General features: G+C 43.9%; 1 protein-coding gene across 1 annotated transcript in view; it reads right to left on the bottom strand.

Moving 5' to 3' along the window:
- Positions 1-19,433, bottom strand: part of SETBP1 (SET binding protein 1) — a gene marked incomplete at its 3' end in the record, with an annotated part of 272,853 nt that overhangs the window by 237,625 nt on the left and 15,795 nt on the right. Inside the window, exon 2 of the mRNA XM_083354827.1 lies at positions 7,743-8,409. Coding sequence (XP_083210953.1) covers positions 7,743-8,240 — 498 coding nt within the window. The 5' untranslated portion in view covers positions 8,241-8,409. The remainder of the gene's footprint in view (positions 1-7,742; positions 8,410-19,433) is intronic.

Consider the following 19,433-nt stretch of genomic DNA (forward strand, 5'->3'; position numbering starts at 1 on the left):
TTCCATTCCATTCTATTCTATTCTATTCTATTCTATTCTATTCTATTCTATTCTATTCTATTCCATTCCATTCTGTTCCTTATTCCATTCCATTCTATTCCATTCCTCTATTCTATTCTATTCTATTCTATTCTATTCTATTCTATTCTATTCTATTCTATTCTATTCTATTCTACTCTACTCTACTCTACTCTACTCTACTCTACTCTTCTCTACTCTATTTCTATTCTATTTTCCAATTTCAATTCTACACTATTCTTTTCCTGTCCTGTCCTGTAAGATTCTTTAAGGAGTGCAGACTTCAACTCCCAGAATTCCTCAGCCAGCCAACACTGTCTTAAAGAGTTCTATTCAGAGTCCAAAAACTTGCTTTATCTTCCTGTTCTTCTCCAACCAGGTGCCCTCCGGATGCAGTGGGTTATAATTCCCTCAGGATGATACAGATAAGTCCTCGGTTTACAGCAGTTCCCTTAGCGACCGTTCAAAGTTACAGTGCCACTGGAAATAAATGACTCAGCCATTTTTCACACTGACCGCTGTTGCAGCCTTCCCCTAGGGTCACGTGATCAAAATTCGGGACACTTGGCAACTGGGTTCATGTTTATGACGGTTGCAGTGTGTGTGTGTGTGTGTGTGTGTGTGTGTGTGTGTGTGTGTGTCACATGATCCCTTTTTGCGATCTTCCGACAAACAAAGTCTATGCGGAAACCAGATTCTCTTAACAATCGTCTTGCTAACTTAACAAGTGCAGAGATTGCCACCACTGTGGCAAGAAAAAGTCGTAAGATGGGGCTAAGCTCACTTACCCAATGTCTCGCTTAGCAACAAAAAAAAAAAGTTGGGCTAAATTGCGTTTGCAAATTCACGGGCTATCTGCAACGTGTCCAGGAAACTTCTGGCATGTTTGGGAAGCAAGTCGCTTTTTTCCATCGCCCTTTTTAAGCCTAACCCACCTCAGCCAAGGTGACCCTGAATGGCTTACAAGTCTTAAAATTTTAAAACGATTAAAACAATGCAAAAGGTATGAAAACGATAACAACATCCACAAGATAAATCAGTATAAAAGTAAACCGCAGTCGCGACGATTAATCAGCTAATCGTAAAATTATGTCATAACTTTATTTATTATGAGATATAATTATTTGGGGAAGAGAGGGAGGGAGGGAGGGAGGGAGGGAGGGAGGGAGGGAGGGAGGAAGGAAGGAAGGAAGGAAGGAAGGAAGGAAGGAAGGAAGGAAGGAAGGAAGCAAGGAAGGAAGGAAGGAAGGAAGGAGAGGGTGTGAAGGAAAGGAAGGAAGGAAGGAAGGAAGGAAGGAAGGAAGGAAGGAAGGAAGGAAGGAAGGAAGGTAGGAGAGGGTGAGAAGGAAAGGAAGGAAGGAAGGAAGGAAGGAAGGAAGGAAGGCAAGAGGGAGGGAGGGAAGGAAGGAGGAAGGAAGGAAGGAAGGAAGGAAGGAAGGAAGGAAGGAAGGAAGGAGAGGGTGAGAGGCAAAGGAAGGAAGGAAGAAAGGAAGAAGTCAGGGAGGAAGAGGAAGGAGAGAGGGAAGGAAGGAGGTGAGAGGGAAAGGAAGGAAGAGGAGGGAGGGAGGAAAGGAAGGAGAGGGAGAGAGGGAAAGAAGGGGGAGGAGGGGGGAGGAAATGTGAGGAGGGGGGAGGAAAGGAAGGAAGGAGAGGGAAAGGAAGGGGACAGAGGGAGGGAGGGAAGGAAAGGGAGAGGGGGAAATAAAGGAAGGAGAGGGAGTGAGGGAGAGAAAGAAAGAAAGAAAGAAAGAAAGAAAGAAAGAAAGAAAGAAAGAAAGAAAGAAAGAAAGAAAGAAAGAAAGAAAGAAATGTACCAGGTTTTTGAAAATCCAGCCCTACCCACATCTTGCATTGATAATTTTCAAAAGACACACACCAATTCCAAAACTCTGGGGAAAAAGCGTCAATCGCTGCCAAATTCACCGTGCTACCTTTTTTCCTTTTTTAAAAAAAACGAAAAACAAAAAAACACGTCTTCGTGCCCCAACCTCAAACAATGGCTTTTAAAGGTTGCTTACTCCAGTAAATCTCCAGATTTCCACGGAAGTTCCCTTTCTCCTGGTGTTTGTTCACTTGAGATCATATAGCATCATTTCTGGGACAAGCGCTCAATTGCTCATTTCCTGTTGAATTCTGCTTGAAAAGAAAAGGGTTGAAGTAGAGCAGCCTCTGCTTTTCTGGGTAAATACGGACTTTTTGTGCAGAGGTCACCTTTCCAGGCGAAAAAAGGAAAAAAGCAAAGGAGCCCAACAGGAATGGAATATTCTCCCAAAGTGTAGAACGTAATAGTCCACCAAAGCAGGGGCCTTCAAACTTGGCAACTTTAAGAGTTGTGGACTTCAGCTCCCAGAATTCCTCAGCCAGCGTGCTTGGCTGAGGAATTCTGGGAGTTGAAGTCCACCAGTCATAAAAGGGCCATGTTTGAAGACCCCTGGTCTGGATCCAAGCCCGCAGTTTCATCAAAATGACCAACTGAAGAATTCTGGGAGTTGAAGTCCACCAGTCATAAAAGGGCCAAGTTGGAAGACCCCTGGTCTGGATCCAAGTCCGCACTTTCATTAAAATGGCCGACTGAGGAATTCGGGGAATTGAAATCCACCAATCATAAAAGGGCCAAATTTGAAGACCCCTGGTGTGGATCCAAGCCCGCAGTTTCATCAAAATGGCCGACTGAGGAATTCTGGGATTTGAAGTCCACCAGTCATAAAAGGGCCAAGTTTGAAGACCCCTGGTCTGGATTCAAGCCACAGTTTCATCAAAATGTCTGACTGACGAATTATGGGAGTTGAAGTCCACCAATCATAAAAGCGCCAAATTTGAAGACCCCTGGTCTGGATCCAAGCCCGCAGTTTCATCAAAATGGCCGACTGAGGAATTCTGGGAGTTGAAGTCCACCAGTCATAAAAGGGCCAAGTTTGAAGGCCACTGGTCTGGATCCAAGCCCGCAGTTTCATCAAAATGGCCGACTGAGGAATTCTGGGAGTTGAAGTCCACCAGTAATAAAAGGGCCACGATTGAAGACCCCTGGTCTGGATCCAAGCCCGCAGTTTCATCAAAATGGCCGACTGAGGAATTCTGGGAGTTGAAGTCCACCAGTCATAAAAGGGCCAAGTTTGAAGGCCACTGGTCTGGATCCAAGCCCGCAGTTTCATCAAAATGGCCGACTGAGGAATTCTGGGAGTTGAAGTCCACCAGTCATAAAAGGGCCAGGTTTGAAGACCCCTGGTCTGGATCCAAGCCTGCAGTTTCATCAAAATGGCCGACTGAGGAATTCTGGGAGTTGAAGTCCACCAATCATAAAAGGGCCAAATTTGAAGACCCCTGGCCTGGATCCAAGCCCGCAGTTTCATCAAAATGACCGACTGAACAATTCTGGGAGTTGAAGTCCACCAGTCATAAAAGGGCCAGGTTTGAAGACCCCTGCACCAAAGTGTTGTTGAAAATAAATATCTCTCAGCAGCTGATGTGGTTTTCATTTTGTTCTTTCTGAGCCCAAGAATCTATCATCCTAACAATCTGATCCTTGCCATAATTCTGTCCATACAGGTAGTCCTCGAGTTACAAAGCTTCATTCAGTGACCGTTCAAAGTTACAACGGCACTGAGAAATGCGACTTGTGACTGTTTTTTTTCACAGTGACGACCTTTGCAGCATCCCTGGGATCAAAGTGCAGATGCTTGGCAACTGACTCAGATTTATCATGGTTACTTTGTCCCGGGATCATCTGATCCCCTTCTGCAGCCTTCCGACACGCGAACTCAATGGGGGAAGCCAGATTCAGTTAACAACCGGGTTACTGACTCAGCCACTGCACACTTCAGCAACTGTGGCCAAAGAGGTCTTAAAATAGGGCAAAGCTCGCTTAACAAATGTCTCACTTAAGAAGAGAAATGCTGGGTTCCATTTTGGCCCTTAAGTCGAGGACTACCTGTATATTTCTGCTTCTTGACTGATCCTTTTCCCCCCAAATTTACTACCTCCGCTTCTTAAGACAAATTTGCTGTACTGCTCAAGATCAACGACGATGTCTCTCTTTCTTGCAAAGTCTTTTGCCAAAAGGACATCGGTTGCAACCCACTTAAAATCTCATTCCTAACCCAAATAAGATTTTCCTATTTCTGTCTCTTCTCTTTGTAATCCCTGATGTTTGGAATGGACTTTCTCAAAGCCTCCTAAACCATGAATCTGTGGGTTTCACTTCCTGACACTTCTGTTTTTGTTTGAGGCAAAGGTAAACTTTTATCGAAGTATTAAGCCATAAAGGCGTGAAAACCTTGAATGAGAAAGTCGTGTAAGGTCATTTAATCTAACCTCCTGTTGAAAGCTAAACGTCCGCAATTCTTTTAATCTCTTTTCACAGGTCTGAATTTCTAATCTCCAATCAAGTAGGATTGGAAACGTTTTTCATTCTATGAGCCTGCTTCTGCTTCTCTAAATCTTCCTTCCTTCTTTCCCTCCCTCTCCTTCCTTCCTTCATTCCCTCCCTCCATCCTTTCTTCCCTCCCCCTCCCTTCCTCTCCTTCCTTCCCTCCCCTGTTCTTCTTTTTTCTTTCTTCCTCTCCTTCCTTCCCTCCCTCCCTCCTTCCTTTCTTCCTTCTCTCCCCCTCCCTCCCTCTCCTTCCTTCCCTCCCCCTCCTTCCCTGTCCTGAAATTGGGAGAACATGAGTTCTAGTCCCACCAGAAGCACAAAGCCAGCTGGGTACCCTTGGCCAGTCTCTCTCTCTCAGCCCTAGGAAAGAAGTAATGGCAAACCACTTCAGTAAACATCAACAAGAAAATTGCAGACACTTGTCCAGGCAGTTGCCCAGAGTCAAACACTGACTTGAAGGTGCTTGCGCGCACGAGCACACGCACACACACACAGACACACACACACACACACACACAAAGATACACACAGACCCGTGGCTTGTTTGGTTTTAGCTGAGCAAGGTCAGTAAACCCAGCCTTTGTGACTGGTTTACGGCTTAGCCACATTGGATAACCTCAAGATTATAGTTTAATAAACCACAGCATAAAAACTACGGCTAAGTGTAGTGTGTTAACCCAACCAGTCTTTCAGGATAATATATGTATAATATAAATGTATGCATATATATACATTTATATATATACATTTATATATATATATATATATTTATATATATACATTTATATATATACATACATTTATATATACATATGTGCATACATACATATACATACACACACATACACACACACAAATATACTGCTCAAAAAAATAAAGGGGAAACTTAAACAACACAATGTACTGTATTTAATAGTAGGATGTCTTATTTTCTGTTCCCTTTATTTTTTTGAGCAATAAATATATATATATAATCTACGAAAACATATATATATATATATACACACACACAGCAAAAATAGCTTCTAAAGCTGGCCCAAGGAAAAAGACAGAGAAGTACATTTGCACAACTGATTTAATTTACCCCATGTTCTTGTACAAATCTAACCAAACCAAAAGTGGATTTGCACAATTAAGCTCCAGACTCTGCATCAACTAAACACACATCATATTTTACACAGACGCAGCTGTTACTACTTTGACTATTTCTACGTGTGGTGTGAACATAGCTACTACAGCAATGATGAAATGGAAGGGAGAAAAGATTACCACCTTACTGTACTTTTAATCCCAAGAGATATCCAGAAATAACAGTGTTATCCAAGCCACGCTTATTTGCATAGATAGAAAAAACAGCGCACGGAGTCATTATGCTGTATTTGCAAAAAATATTGCACATTTTCAGAAGATAGGACCCATGTTTTAAGAGTTGACATGAAATCTTTACAAGACATCCAGCATGCAAAAAGCTCGTGCGTCGAATTCCACAGATACAAATATTAAAATCTTAACTGATCTGGCACCGGGAACTTGGCTATCCTGCTCAAACTCAACTTGGGAAGCGCTCCTGAAATTTACTACCAAATTCAGAAAAATCCGAGGTAAAACAATTCTTGGTGCTTGGAATAGCAGCACCTGATTTTGCCCTGCTAAAAAAAAATAATTTTGGATGCCTGAAACACACACACACACACACACACACACACACACAGATATATACACACACATCCACCCAACACCAGCAAATATTTAGGACATATTTTCCCCAAATTAGAGGAACATTCCATTTGAATCTCTCACACACACACACACACACACACACACACAAATGGACACACAAAATGCACAATCTGTAAAGTGACTTGCAACAGATAATTGCTCCCTTTAAGTGGCTGTCTAACCAAAACAACATTCTCTTAGGAGTTCCTGCCTCCTGGACAAACAAACCCATTTTCCTTTGCTGTCTTCTCAATTCAAAGTCCATGAAAGAACAAAGGGGACATCAGAACGGTGTTTGACGCCAACCAAGTTGCAAACTTTGGTGTCTCTCTCTCTCTCTCACACACACACAGACACACCAAATGAAGTCCCCAAACCCTTCGTTGACACCCAAAACTAAAATCGTGCTAATTTCGCAAAAGGGAGGGGGGGGAGAACGCTTCCGTGCAAAACTGCTTCTAGCCGTCCCCAATTTTTACGGAAGCATCCTTTTAGAACTTGTTTCGACGGAAAAACAAAAGTAAAAATTTAAAAAAGGAGAGGTGGGCTATTAAGCACAGCGCCGGGGAGCTTTTTAAAACTCTGCAAGCTCTTCCGGTTTCAAGGCCTGGCCTTTGTTGAGAGTGGGCCGTTATATTGTCCTGCAAACAGCTCTTCAAGACCGCCTTCAGCTGAGGGCCCCCTACGTTGGCAAAGCATTTGGTGTGCAGGAGACCTCCGAGCTTCTTATGCTAATAGCATCTGGTTCCTTGTCTTTTGACGTTCCCCTCCTCCCCCTCTTCCATCTGCTTATCTGGTCCACCTGTTGTGTTGTCCCATGTTTAGATTGCAAAGACCGAGTTCAGGAGGGACACAGATTTCATCTCTTTCACAACGAACCAAACAAGGCACCCGTCTCTCTTCAAAGCCCAGGAGAACTTCCCTCACGGGGGAAAAAAAAATCTGATGGAGCTCCTGGAGACCGTGCTCCTTTTCCACCCTCTGTGAAAACAGAAGTCAAGATGGAGCACCCAGATTTTTTTCACGTTGAACCAAACACATGTGCCCACCTCTCACCAAAGTCCACGAGAACTTCCCTCATGGAAAAAAATCTGATGCTCATGGAGACCGTGCTCCTTTTCCACCCTCTGTGAAAACAGAAATGGAGCACCCAGATTTCTTTCACGTTGAACCAAAAACGGGTGCCCACCTCTCACCAAAGTCCACGAGAACTTCCCTCATGGAAAAAAAATCTGATGGAGCTCCTGGAGACCGTGCTCCTTTTCCACCCTCTGTGAAAACAGAAGTCAAGATGGAGCACCCAGATTTTTTTCACGTTGAACCAAACACGTGTGCCCACCTCTCACCAAAGTCCACGAGAACTTCCCTCATGGAAAAAAAATCTGATGGAGCTCCTGGAGACCGTGCTCCTTTCCACCCTCTGTGAAAACAGAAGTCAAGAAGAAACACCCAGATTTCTTTCACAATGAACCAAACATGGAGCCCCATCCCTCACCAAAGTCCATGAGAACTTCCCATGGCTCCTGGAGAACCACGTCCCTTTTCAACATCTGTGAAAACCGAAGTCAAGAAGGAACAAGCCCATCCTTCCTGATCTCCATCCCAAGACAAAGAAGAAGAAGAAATGTTCCCTTACCTTCTTTTTGGAGTGAGCATGGTCTTCTTCTCTGGAGGCTTTGCTGTTTTTCCCAGCTCTGGAAAGTTTGGGCTCCCCAGATTGCTTAATGGTAATTTTGATCTCTGGAGGGCAAATATAGTTCTCCAGGCTTTTGGGGGGCTTCTTGGCCCTCTTGGTGGTCTGGATTTTCAACTTCAAGCTTCCCTCGGTGAAGTTGGCCTCCTTGATGGAGAACTCCTGTTCCTCCAGGCCATCGCCAGTTACCCACTTCTCGCTGTCGGCGTTGGAAATTGAATCCACGTCCCTCCTGGAGCAAAGCTCATCCTCTTCCTCAATTTCCATACGATGATGATCTCCGCTCCCCGAGATCCCTTTTGTCGAGCTGGACGTAGAGAGCAGGACCTCTCCAGATCCTCCAAGAGCAGAAGGAGCTTTGGCAGAAGCAATAGTAGATGTCAAAAAGTCCGTCTCACTTCCACGCGTCCGGGAAGGGCCTAAATTTTCTCTCGGCTCCATAGCAATCCCCCAGTCTAAGTTTATTGGGGTGGAGCAGAGGAGACCGAGCTGAAGAAGAGGGGAGCCTTACCCCCCACCCCAAGAAGAGAAGGCGAGATCCCACTTGAGGTTCCTCAGAGGTCGAAATGTCTGTCCACAAGAAGGAAGTCAAAAACTCTCAGATCTGCAACTGATGGGAACAAACAAAACGGAGAGCAGAAAGTCAAAATGTTCCAAGTTGGATTCAAGTTGCTGTCAATACATATCTTAGTGCAGGGAGACCTTAAAACTTACAATCGCGACTGAGCCCAAAACTTGTGTTGCGAACGAGAAAGTTTTGCCCATTTTTCAACCACTGTTGCCACCGACGTTAAGCCAATCACTGCAGTTTTCGAGTGAGTCTACGCATTAAGTACTGATAATACTCAACTACATAGATCAGGGGTCTTCAAACATGGCCCTTTTGTTGTCTTGTGGACTTCAACTCACAGAATTCCTCAGCCAGTGTGTCTGGCTGAGGAATTCTGGGAGTTGAAGTCCACCAGTCATAAAAGGGCCATGTTTGAAGACCCCTGGTCTGGATCCAAGCCCGCAGTTTCCTCAAAATGGCCAACTGAGGAATTCCGGGAGTTGAAGTCCACCAGTCATGAAAGGACCAAGTTTGAAGACCCCTGGTCTGGATCCAAGCCCGCAGTTTCATCAAAATGGCCAACTGAGGAATTCTGGGATTTGAAGTCCACCAGTCATAAAAGGGCCAGGTTTGAAGACCCCTGGACTGGATCCAAGCCCAGTTTCATCAAAATGGCCGACTGAGGAATTCTGGGAGTTGAAGTCCACCAGTCATAAAAGGGCCAAGTCTGAAGATCCCTGTTCTGGATCCAAGCCTGCAGTTTCATCAAAATGGCCGACTGAGAAATTCTGGGAGTTGAAGTCCACAAGTCATAAAAGGGCCAAGTTTGAAGACCCCTGACGTAGATCAACCCATCATCGTAACAATTGCTGCTCTCCCACTGAGGTCATGGACAATCATCGGGTCCAAAAGAAAATAGAAGATGCCAAATGTATATCTCTTAATGGTTAACACTATATATCTGTCGACCCTCCAAGAAACATTATTCTGCTTCAGCCATTGTTGTTTCTTAGCTTGCCTACAAATGCAAGAGGGAGGGGGGATGTTTCGCATGCTCAACACACCTGTAAATGGTCCAGCCTGGGAAGCAAGGTCATCAGAGAACCATTTGGTTAGAAACTGAAGATTTTTCTCATAACAACTGTCTGATACTTAATTGGAGAACATGACCTGCATTGAGGGGCTGCCACAAGGAAGAGGGGGCCAGGTTGTTCACCAAAGCACCAAAGGGAAGGACGAGAAACAATGGTTGGAAACTGATTGAAGAGAGAAGCAACCTGGAATCAAGGAGAAACTTCCTGACTGTCAGGACAATTAACCAGTGGAACAGCTTACTCCCCAGAAATCATGGGCACTCCATCCCTGGAGATTTTTAAGAAGAGACTAGACATTCACCTGTCTGGGACAGTATAGGTTCTCCTGCTTGAGCAAGGGGCTGGACTAGAAGACCTCCAAGGTCCCTTCCAGCTCTATTCTATTCTGTTCTATTGTCAAGGGGGGGGAGAGAGATTCTATACTTTTAATTTGCTGTTCTGGCACCAGTTTAACCAGAGCTGGTTTTCTACTCATCAATGCCGATATGCTGTGCTCAATAAAGTTTTACATTGGAGGTTGGAATGTCTCAGCTCTGCTTACTTTGTTGGGATCATCAGTCGGAAACTTGACACACTCATTCAGTGACTGTTCCAAGTTACAACAGTTTTGAATGAGTAGCACCTATCAACAGATCTTGAAGTTGTGGCTTTCCTAGCACCCGTCAAGTGATTCGGCAGATTCAACCTATGATGGCTGCAGGGATTGACATGGTCACATGATTGACACTGGCGCATTCCCTGGTTTCTTGCTAGCAGTCCAAGGGGAAGCCGGGGACGGAAGGTTGCAGGTTGCTGAGGTAAAATGCTCCCACTCCTGCTATTTTTTGTTTTTGTTTTGTCCTGAGGAGCCTGGCCACGGCAGCCACCTGCCTACCATACATGAGTGTCCACTTGCTATCTGGAGTAATCATTCCAAGCCCAGCCTTGCTCATGCTTTATGCAGCAGCTTAAGAGCAGCCAAAGACTCCCCATTGAATTCCTGCAGGCTTCCCCAATAACTTGGTCAGTTGGCAGACAACAGAAATTTACGGGTAGCTCCTCACTTAACAACCTGTGATCTTCACTTTACAACAGAAAAAAAAGGATTGCCATAGCTAAACAATGTGACATCACACTACACATCCACCTTCCTTAGGGAAGATTCTGGACGCAATTCCCGTCGTAAAACCAAAAACTGTAACTGGAGAAAGGTTTCTACCATCATCTACCTTTATAAAGTGATCTTCTTTTATTACCGCGCTTCCCCGAAAATAAAACCTACCCTGAAAATAAGCCCTAGCTTGATTTTGGGAGTGGGTCTAATTTAAGCCCTACCCCAAAACTAAGCCCTATTTCTGGGGTGAGGTGGACTAGCGTGGGAGGTGGGGGTGCCTCTTTTGGAGGCTCCCCCCAAAAAACTAAAACATAAGACCGGGTCTTATTTTGGGGGAAATACGGTACTAGACAAAGACACAAAAGTCACCTGAATTTGCAAGCCTGTTAAACAGTGTTTAATCTGAATTAGCTGAAACGGTTAAATTCCAATTAATAATTAACAGAAGGGGAAGGAGCAGCGTTGGGGCTGCTTTAAAAAAAAAGTACGAAATTATTTTATGAGGTTGGGCTGTTCGGGGGTTTCCTTATGTTCTGCTTGCATACCGTAAACGTGTTTGTGAGACGGTCTCCCACGGACTTCATCCAAAAGAAATTAAAACCAATTACACTGCTTCTGGGAGATTTGTTAACGCCCCACAGGCTAACCAGTGAGGCTAGCCATGGCTTATCTCGTCACACAAATCTGGCACACTCCACCAAAGTTCAGTTACAACACAGGGACCTGCTCAGAAGAGCAGTCTTCCTCAAAATTGGCACATGGAAGATTGAGTGGACTTCATCTCCCAGAATTCCTGCGAATAAAGGGAGTCGAAGCTCAAGCAAACTTCAAAATACTGAGGTTGAGAAGCACATTAGCGTTACATCCAAACTACGGCGGTTAAGAGTTCACTTGCTTTTTCTAAGTCATGCATGCATCATAATCTACAAATCACGATGGCATATTCAAGCAACGTTCCTAGCGAAAAGAGAATCAAGATCACGTGAGGTGTTAGTGCCGCTTTATAATGCGTTGGTAAGGCCACACTTGGAATGCTGCATCCAATTTTGGTCGCCACGATGTGAAAAAGATGTTGAGACTCCGGAAAGAGTGCAGAGAAGAGCAACAAAGAGGATCAGAGGGCTGGAGGATAAAACATGCAAGGAACGATTGCTGGAATTGGGTATGTCTAGTTTAATGGAGAGAAGGATTAGGGGTGACGTGATAGCAGCCTTCTAGTATCTCAGAGGTTGCCCCAAAGAAGAGGGAGTCAAGCTATTCTCCAAAGCACCAGAGGGTAGGACAAGAAGCAACGGAAGGAAACTAACCAAAGAGAGAAGCAACCTAGAACTAAGGAGAAACTTCCTGACGGTGAGAACAATCAACCAGTGGAACGACTTGCCACCAGAAGTTATGGGTCCTCCATTACTGGAGGTTTTTAAGAATAGATTGAACAGCCGTTTGTCCAGAATGGCAAAGGGTCTCCTGCTTGAGCAGGGGGTTGGACTAGAAGACCTCCAAGGTTCCCTTCCAACTCTGTTATCCTGTTGTTATTGTTGTTGTTGTTGTTGCAACCAAGAAAAACTCAACAACTCTAGTCAACACTGGAAAGAAGGTGGCTTCTTCCTGGCCAGGCCAACGAAGGCATTCAAAGGGAAGGGTTGAGGCCCAAATTTCTCCCATGCTCAGACACAAAAGCAGCTTAACAACTGTTAACAGTTCACTTAACAATTGCAGTGATTCACTTAGCCACGGTGGCATGAAGATCGCAAAAAGCGGTGCACCACACTTAGCCACTTCCTTGCTGAGCAACGTGTGTCAAGGACTACCTACATCTGCCCATGGGAATATCTTTCTCCTAGAAGACCCACATCCAGTTACAACCTGCTTCGCCCGCACACCCTGAAGAAAAATCCTGTCTCTTTGGCCATGCTGCTTGTTGAGTTGATCTCCATGGATGGAATGGAATGGAACGGAACAGAATAAAATAGAAAATATGGAATGGAATGGAATGGAATGGAATGGAATGGAATGGAATAGAATAGGATAGGATAGGATAGGATAGGATAGGATAGGATAGGATAGGATAGGATAGGATAGGATAGGATAGGATAGGATAGGATAGGATAGGATAGGATAGGATAGAATAGAATAGAATAGAATAGAATAGAATAGAATAGAATAGAATAGAATAATAGAATAGAATATGAAAAATGGAAAATAGGGAATAGAAAATAGGGAATAGGGAACAGAATGGAAGGGAACGGATCAGAACAGAGCTGGAAGGGACCTTGGAGGTCTTCTAGTCCAGCCCCCTTCTCAAACAGGAGAACCTATACCAGCTCAGACAGGTGACTGTCCAATCTCTTCTTAAAAATCTCCAGTGATGGAGCACCCACGATTTCTGGTGGCAAGCTGTTCCACTGGTTGATTGTCCTCCCTGTCAGGAAGTTTCTCCTTAATTCCAAGTCACTTCTCTCTTTGATCAGTTTCCATCCATTGTTTCTCGTCTTGTCCTCTGGTGCTTTGGAGAATAACGTGACCTCCTCCTCTTCTTTGTGGCAGCCCCTCAGATACTGGAAGACTGCTATCCTCTCTCCCCCATTTCTTCTTTTCTTTAGACTACTAGCCAAACCCAAGTCCTGTCCTGCCCACAATTCCTACAAGCTTCTCAAGAGATCTTCATTTAGCTTCCCCACTCCCCCACCCCCACCCCGATAATGAGCCTCTAAGAGACTGTGTGGGCCTCCTCCGATGCTCAACCCTTTGATTGCTTGAGCAGCCTTATCAACGTTTTTCTCTTACTCTACAAACGTCCTTCTGGGACAATTAGGTTGACTCACACAGGGGAGGTAAAACGAAAGCCCTGAAGGGGCTGACTCATTTAAGCCATTTCCAGACAGGTAACAGCTTTCATGTGTGGCCAGAAAAATAGCAGAAAACGGGTGGCACCTTGAAGGCTAATTAGTTGCACTGTGGGAAACAAGACTAACCAAATCTCTAAGGTGACACCAGATAGCTTCCTGGGTTAGATTCAGGCCAAACGCCAATTTTTCTTGAGCTTCCATCGTGACTTGGTCAAGATCAGAAAAACCAGACAGAATTCAAGAAATGCATAGTAAAGGTAAAGGTAAACACACACACATACACATACATACATATATAAAGGTAAAGGTTCCCCCGCACATGCATGCTAGTCGTTTCCGACTCTAGGGGCCGGTGCTCATCTCCGTTTCAAAGCCGAAGAGCCGGCGCATGTCCGAGGACGTCTCCGTGGTCATGTGGCTGGCATGACTAGATGCCAAAGGCGCACGGAACGCTGTTACCTTCCCACCGGAGTGGTCCCTATTTTTCTACTTGCATTTTTACATGCTTTAGAACTGCTAGGTTGGCAGAAGCTGGGACGCGTAACAGGCGCTCAGACCAGGTCTTATTTTTTATTTTTATTGCCTCCAAAAGAGGCACCAGGTCTTATTTTTTTGGAGGGTGTCTTTTACACCCACTTTGCTGCCACAGCACCACCAGCCCTGTCCAGCCAACCCTTTTTTCTGTGGCTAAAGGTGCAACTGCTTTCTGCAGCCAAGAATGGAGCTACGTAGGGCTTATTCTTGGGGGTAGGGCTTGTATTAGGCCCACCCACCCCAAAAAATCAAACTAGGCTTATTTGAGGGGGGGATAGGACTTACTTTTGGGGAAACCCGGTAGATGCTGGGTGCTTAGAAGCAAAAGTTAAAATTCTGCAGCCAAAGTAGGGTAGATCTAAGAAAATATCTTATTGTCTCTCCTGCTCTTTCTCCTCCTTCTCCTCCCTCGTTCCTGGACATAATCAAACTGAACAAAATTGAGTTCAGGCATCATGCTTAAACCATCATATGGTTTCTTGGATTTTAACAGCTTAACAGAGTTGGAAGGGACCTTGGAGGTCTTCTAGTCCAGCCCCCTGCTCAAGCAGGAAACCCTATGCCATTTCAGACAAATGGCTGTCCAATCTCTTCTTAAAAGCCTCCGGTGTTGGAGCATTCACAGCTTCGGGAGGCCAGTTGTAAATATGAGTCAGTTGCCAAAGGTCTGGATTCTGATCAGAATAACCGAGTTGGAAGGGAACCTTGGAGATCTTCCAGTCCAACCCCCTGATCAAGCACGAAACCCCGTACCATTTCAGACAAATGGCTGTCCAGTCTCTTCTTAAGAACCTCCAGTGTTAGAGCATTCATACCTTCTGGAGGCAGGTTTTTCCACTGTTTAATTGTTCTTGTCGTTAGGAAATTTCTTCGTAGTTCTAGATTGAATCTCTCCTTGGTTAATTTCCATTCATTGCTTCTTCTCCTGCCTTTGGAAAATAGACTGACTCTCCTTCTTCTTTGTGACAGCCCTTCAAATATTGGAAGACTGACACATGTCAATCCTAGACCTTCTTTTCACTAGACTAGACATACCCAATTCCTGCAAACGTTCTTCATGTTTTATCCTCCAGCCCCCTAATCATCTTTGTTGCTCTTTTCTGCACGCTTTCCAGAATCTCAACGTCTTTTTTATACTGTGGCGACCAAAACAGGATGAAGTATTCCAGGCGTGGCCTTACCAAGGCATTATAAAGCGGTACTAACACTTCACATAATCTTGATTCTAGTTTCACTAGGGTCGTTGTTTGAGTGTGCCATTGTGATTTGTAGATTACGATGTATGACTTAGCACAGTAAATAAACCCTAACTATTCAAATCCCCCTAGTTAAGCCAACAGACAGCAAATGCCGCCTCGGCAAAGAAGCTGAAGAAACAGTGGAGCATCTAGTTAGCTGCTGCAAGAAGATCACACAGACCGACTACAAAGAACGGCACGGCAGAGCAGAGTGGCAACAAGGATGCACTCACTGGAAGATCTGCAAGAAATATCATTTGCCTGCAGGCAAGAATTGGTGGGAAATTTATGAAGGAAGCTAAATTCCTCTGGGACTTTAAAATCCAAACAGACAGGCCCCCCTGCCCAATAACATCTGAGACTTTACAACTGTCAATAAGAAAAGACACAAAAAAAAGTCTGCACAGTGGATGTGGCAGTACCTGGAGACACCAGAACAGAAGAGAAAGGAAACTGAAGGAAATCACAAAATACAAAGACCTGCAAATAAAAATAGAACAACTGTGGCAAAAGAAAGCAGAGATAACGAACAGGTGCCCTGGGTGCAATCCTAAAACAACTGGAGCGCCATTTGAACAACATGAGCACTGACAAAATCCCCATCAGTCAATTGCAGAAGGCAGCTCTACTTAAAACCGTCACTTAAAACCTATGAAGAACGGTTGCAGGAATTTGGGATGTCCAGTTTAATGAAAAGAAGGACTAAGGGGTGACATTACACCAGCCTTCCAATATCTAAGGGGCTGCCCCAAAGAAGAAGGGGGGGTCAACCTCTTCTCCAAAGGACCAGAAGGCAGGAGAAGAAGCAACGGATGGAAACTAACCAAGGAGAGAAGCAACCTAGAACTAAGGAGAAATTCCTTGACAGTGAGAACAATTAATCGGTGAAACGGCTTGACGTCAGAAGTTGTGGGTGCTCCAACACTGGACGTTTTTAACCAAGGACTGGACAAATGGGATGGGGTCTCCTGCTTGAGTAGAGGGTTTGAGGAGAAGACCTCCATGATCTACAGGTATTCCTCAACTTACTAAAGTTCTTTCAGTGTCCATTCAAAGTTATAACAGCTCTGAAAAAAAGGACTTACGTCTGTTTTCCACACTTATGACCGTTGCAGCATCCTCCACGGTCACATATGATCAAAATTCAGACACTTGGCAACTGACTCGTAATTATGATGGTTGACGGTGTCTCAGGGTCACGTGATCACCTTTTGCCGTCTTCTGACAAGCAAAAATCAATGGGGAAGCCAACTTCACTTCACATCCGTGTTATCAACTTAACAGTTTTTAACCGTTTCCTGAACAACAGTGGCAAGGAAAAATGGAGCAAATGTTTCACTTAGCAACATGAGTTTTGGGCTTAACTGTAGTCACAAGTCAAGGACTACCTGTATTTCTTTTTTTTTTTCCTCCAAAAAGTTTTATTGATTTTCTAATTTTACATTTAAGTATTTGAAAAGCAACGTGGCGGCTGAGTTAACCGATAATTCAATGACATACAGGTATCTTTAATACAAATCTCAAACTACCACATTAAATATTTCCCCTCTTTTCCCCTTAGTATTTACCATCCTGTATTTGAACGAATACAATTCTTATTATATGAATTAAATAAAAATAACATTCTTAAACATTTTATCCATAATTTTAGCTTATACATATCCTAGTTATTTTAACATTCAGTCTTTATAGACAATCAATGTCCTAGTTGGTTTTCCCAGATTTTTAGTTTCCCGTTAATATTTGAGTTTTAACATTTATTGTTTATAATTTCCAAATTTGGAGTAGCCAAAATTCCCTTTATCAAATTCATCACAAAGTCTAATATTCAGGATGCACGTCTTCTCTATTCAAACGTATTCCATTGCTCACCATCTTACACCATCTAATTAGTAATACAGCATAACGCTCCTATTTTCTATTCATTTCCAAGTATCTTAAACTTAGTAATCAGAATTTTACCTGTGTTTCTACTATCATGTTCTCAACAACCCAAAAAGTGCACCCTTCCTTTTCCAGCAAATTATTTGAGGCAAAAAAAAAACAACAACATCACCTTTCTTTCCAATGAATATGAGAAGTGTTAAGCAAGGCAACAACAGTACTTGGATCGCAACTTACAGAGGCAAGTAGTTACGCCCTCACACATTTGTAACAGGAGGACAACCTTTTGTTTGTGTGTTGCCTAAGTCGTGTAGGCATACATATATTCATGAATACCCATATTCAAATATATGCCTGCGTACGCATACGTTCCTGGACAGCGAAGGTGACTAACAAGCAACTCCTGGAAGAATGTGTAACACCAGACATATATCACTGGAAGGAAAAATCATGAAAACTTCCTCTCACTTATTTTGGTCATGTCACTGTGGGGAAATTCACTGGTGAAGGCAATTATATTTGGAAGAGTTAGAGGTAAAAGGAAACCGGGCTGCCAAAGAATGCGGCGGCTGGACACCATGAAAGCTGACCCCAGCCAGAGCATAGAACAACTCAAAGAAGTAGCGCAAGTTCGGAAGAGGTGGATCCACCTGACCTATAGAACCACCAAGAGCTGGACACGACCGAATGGACATCATCATCCGGTATCTGAGGGGTTGCCACCAAGAAGAGGAAGGGGGTCAAATTATTCTCCAAAAGCACCAGAGGGCAGGACGAGAAACAATGGTTGGAAACTGACCAGAGACGCAACCTGGAATTAAGGAGAAACTTCCTGACAGGGAGGACAATCAACCAGTAGAACAGCTTTGCCTCCAGAAATCATGGGTACTCCATCACTGGAGGTTTTTGAGAAGAGACTGGAAAGTCACTTGGCTGAGATGGTATAGGTTCTCCTGCTTGAGCAGGGGGATGGACTAGAAGACCTCCAAGGTTCCTTTCTATTCTATTCTATTCTATTCTATTCTATTCTATTCTATTCTATTCTATTCTATTCTATTCTATTCTATTCCATTCCATTCCATTCCATTCCATTCCATTCCATTCCATTCCATTCCATTCCATTCCATTCCATATTTTCTTTTATTCTTTTCTATTCTATATTTTCTATTCTTGTTGTTGTTGTTAGCTGCGAAGTCCTGTCCGTCCCATCGCGACCCTATGGACAATGATCCTCCAGGCCTTCATGTCTCCTACCATCTTCTGGAGTCCATTTAAGCTCACGCCTACTGCTTCAGTGACTCCATCCAGCCACCTCCTTCTCTGTCATCCCCTTCTTCTCTTGCCCTCCACCTTTCCCAGCATTAGGCTCTTCTCCAGTGAGTCCTTCCTTCTCATTAGGTGGCCAAAGTATCTGAGTTTCAACTTCAGGATCTGGACTTCTAAAGAGCAGATTTTCTATTCTATCCTATTCTATTCCATATATTCTATTCTGTTCTGTTCTGTTCTGTTCTATTTTCTATTCCATTCCATATTTCCTTTATTCTATTCTATTCTATATTTTCTATTCTATTCCATATATTCTATTCTATTCTATTCTATTCTATTCTATTCTATTCTATTCTATTCTATTCTATTCTATTCTATTCTATTCTATCATCATACATACATCTTTTCCATCAATCTCAACCTACCTTAATGGGCTAGGATAACTTAAAGCATTCCTAACCATGATTTCCACCTTGTATCTCATCAACCTCTCAACCATTTTGGGGAAGACCTGTAAGAGCCTCCTTCTTAATTCCACTGACCATAGACTTCACTTGCTAGAGAAGCCAAGGTTACGGGCACTGGCTTTTCCACATTAAGCGGAAAAAAACTCTATGGCCTCTCAACCTTGAGAAAAGTAGACCATCTCCTGAACTGACTTGTTCCTTGAAGGAACCAGGTCTACCCAAAACTACAGAAGGCACGGTGTAGGTGCTCTCGTTTCTCCATGAGGACTCCATGGTTGCAGCTCTCTGAAGCCATGGGATCGCTGAAGAAGTTGACAGCAACTGTGATTCTTAGTAAAAGGATGTTGAGACTCTACAAAGAGTGCAGTGAAGAGCAACAAAGATGATCGGAGGACTGGAGGCTAAAACATATAAGGAACGGTTGCAGGAATTGGGTATGTCTAGTTTAATGAAAAGAAGGACGAGGGGGGACATGACAGCAGTCTTCCAGTATCTCAGGGGTTGCCCCAAAGAAGAGGGAGTCAAGCTATTCTCCAAAGCACCTGAAGGCAGGACAAGAAGCAATGGATGGAAACTCACCAAGGAGAGAAGCAACCTGGAACTAAGAAGAAACTTCCTGACAGTGAGAACAACTAACCAGTGGAACAACCTGCCTCCAGAAG

This window comes from Vipera ursinii (genome assembly GCF_947247035.1).
Source record: "Vipera ursinii genome assembly, chromosome: 2".
NCBI lineage: Eukaryota > Metazoa > Chordata > Lepidosauria > Squamata > Viperidae > Vipera > Vipera ursinii.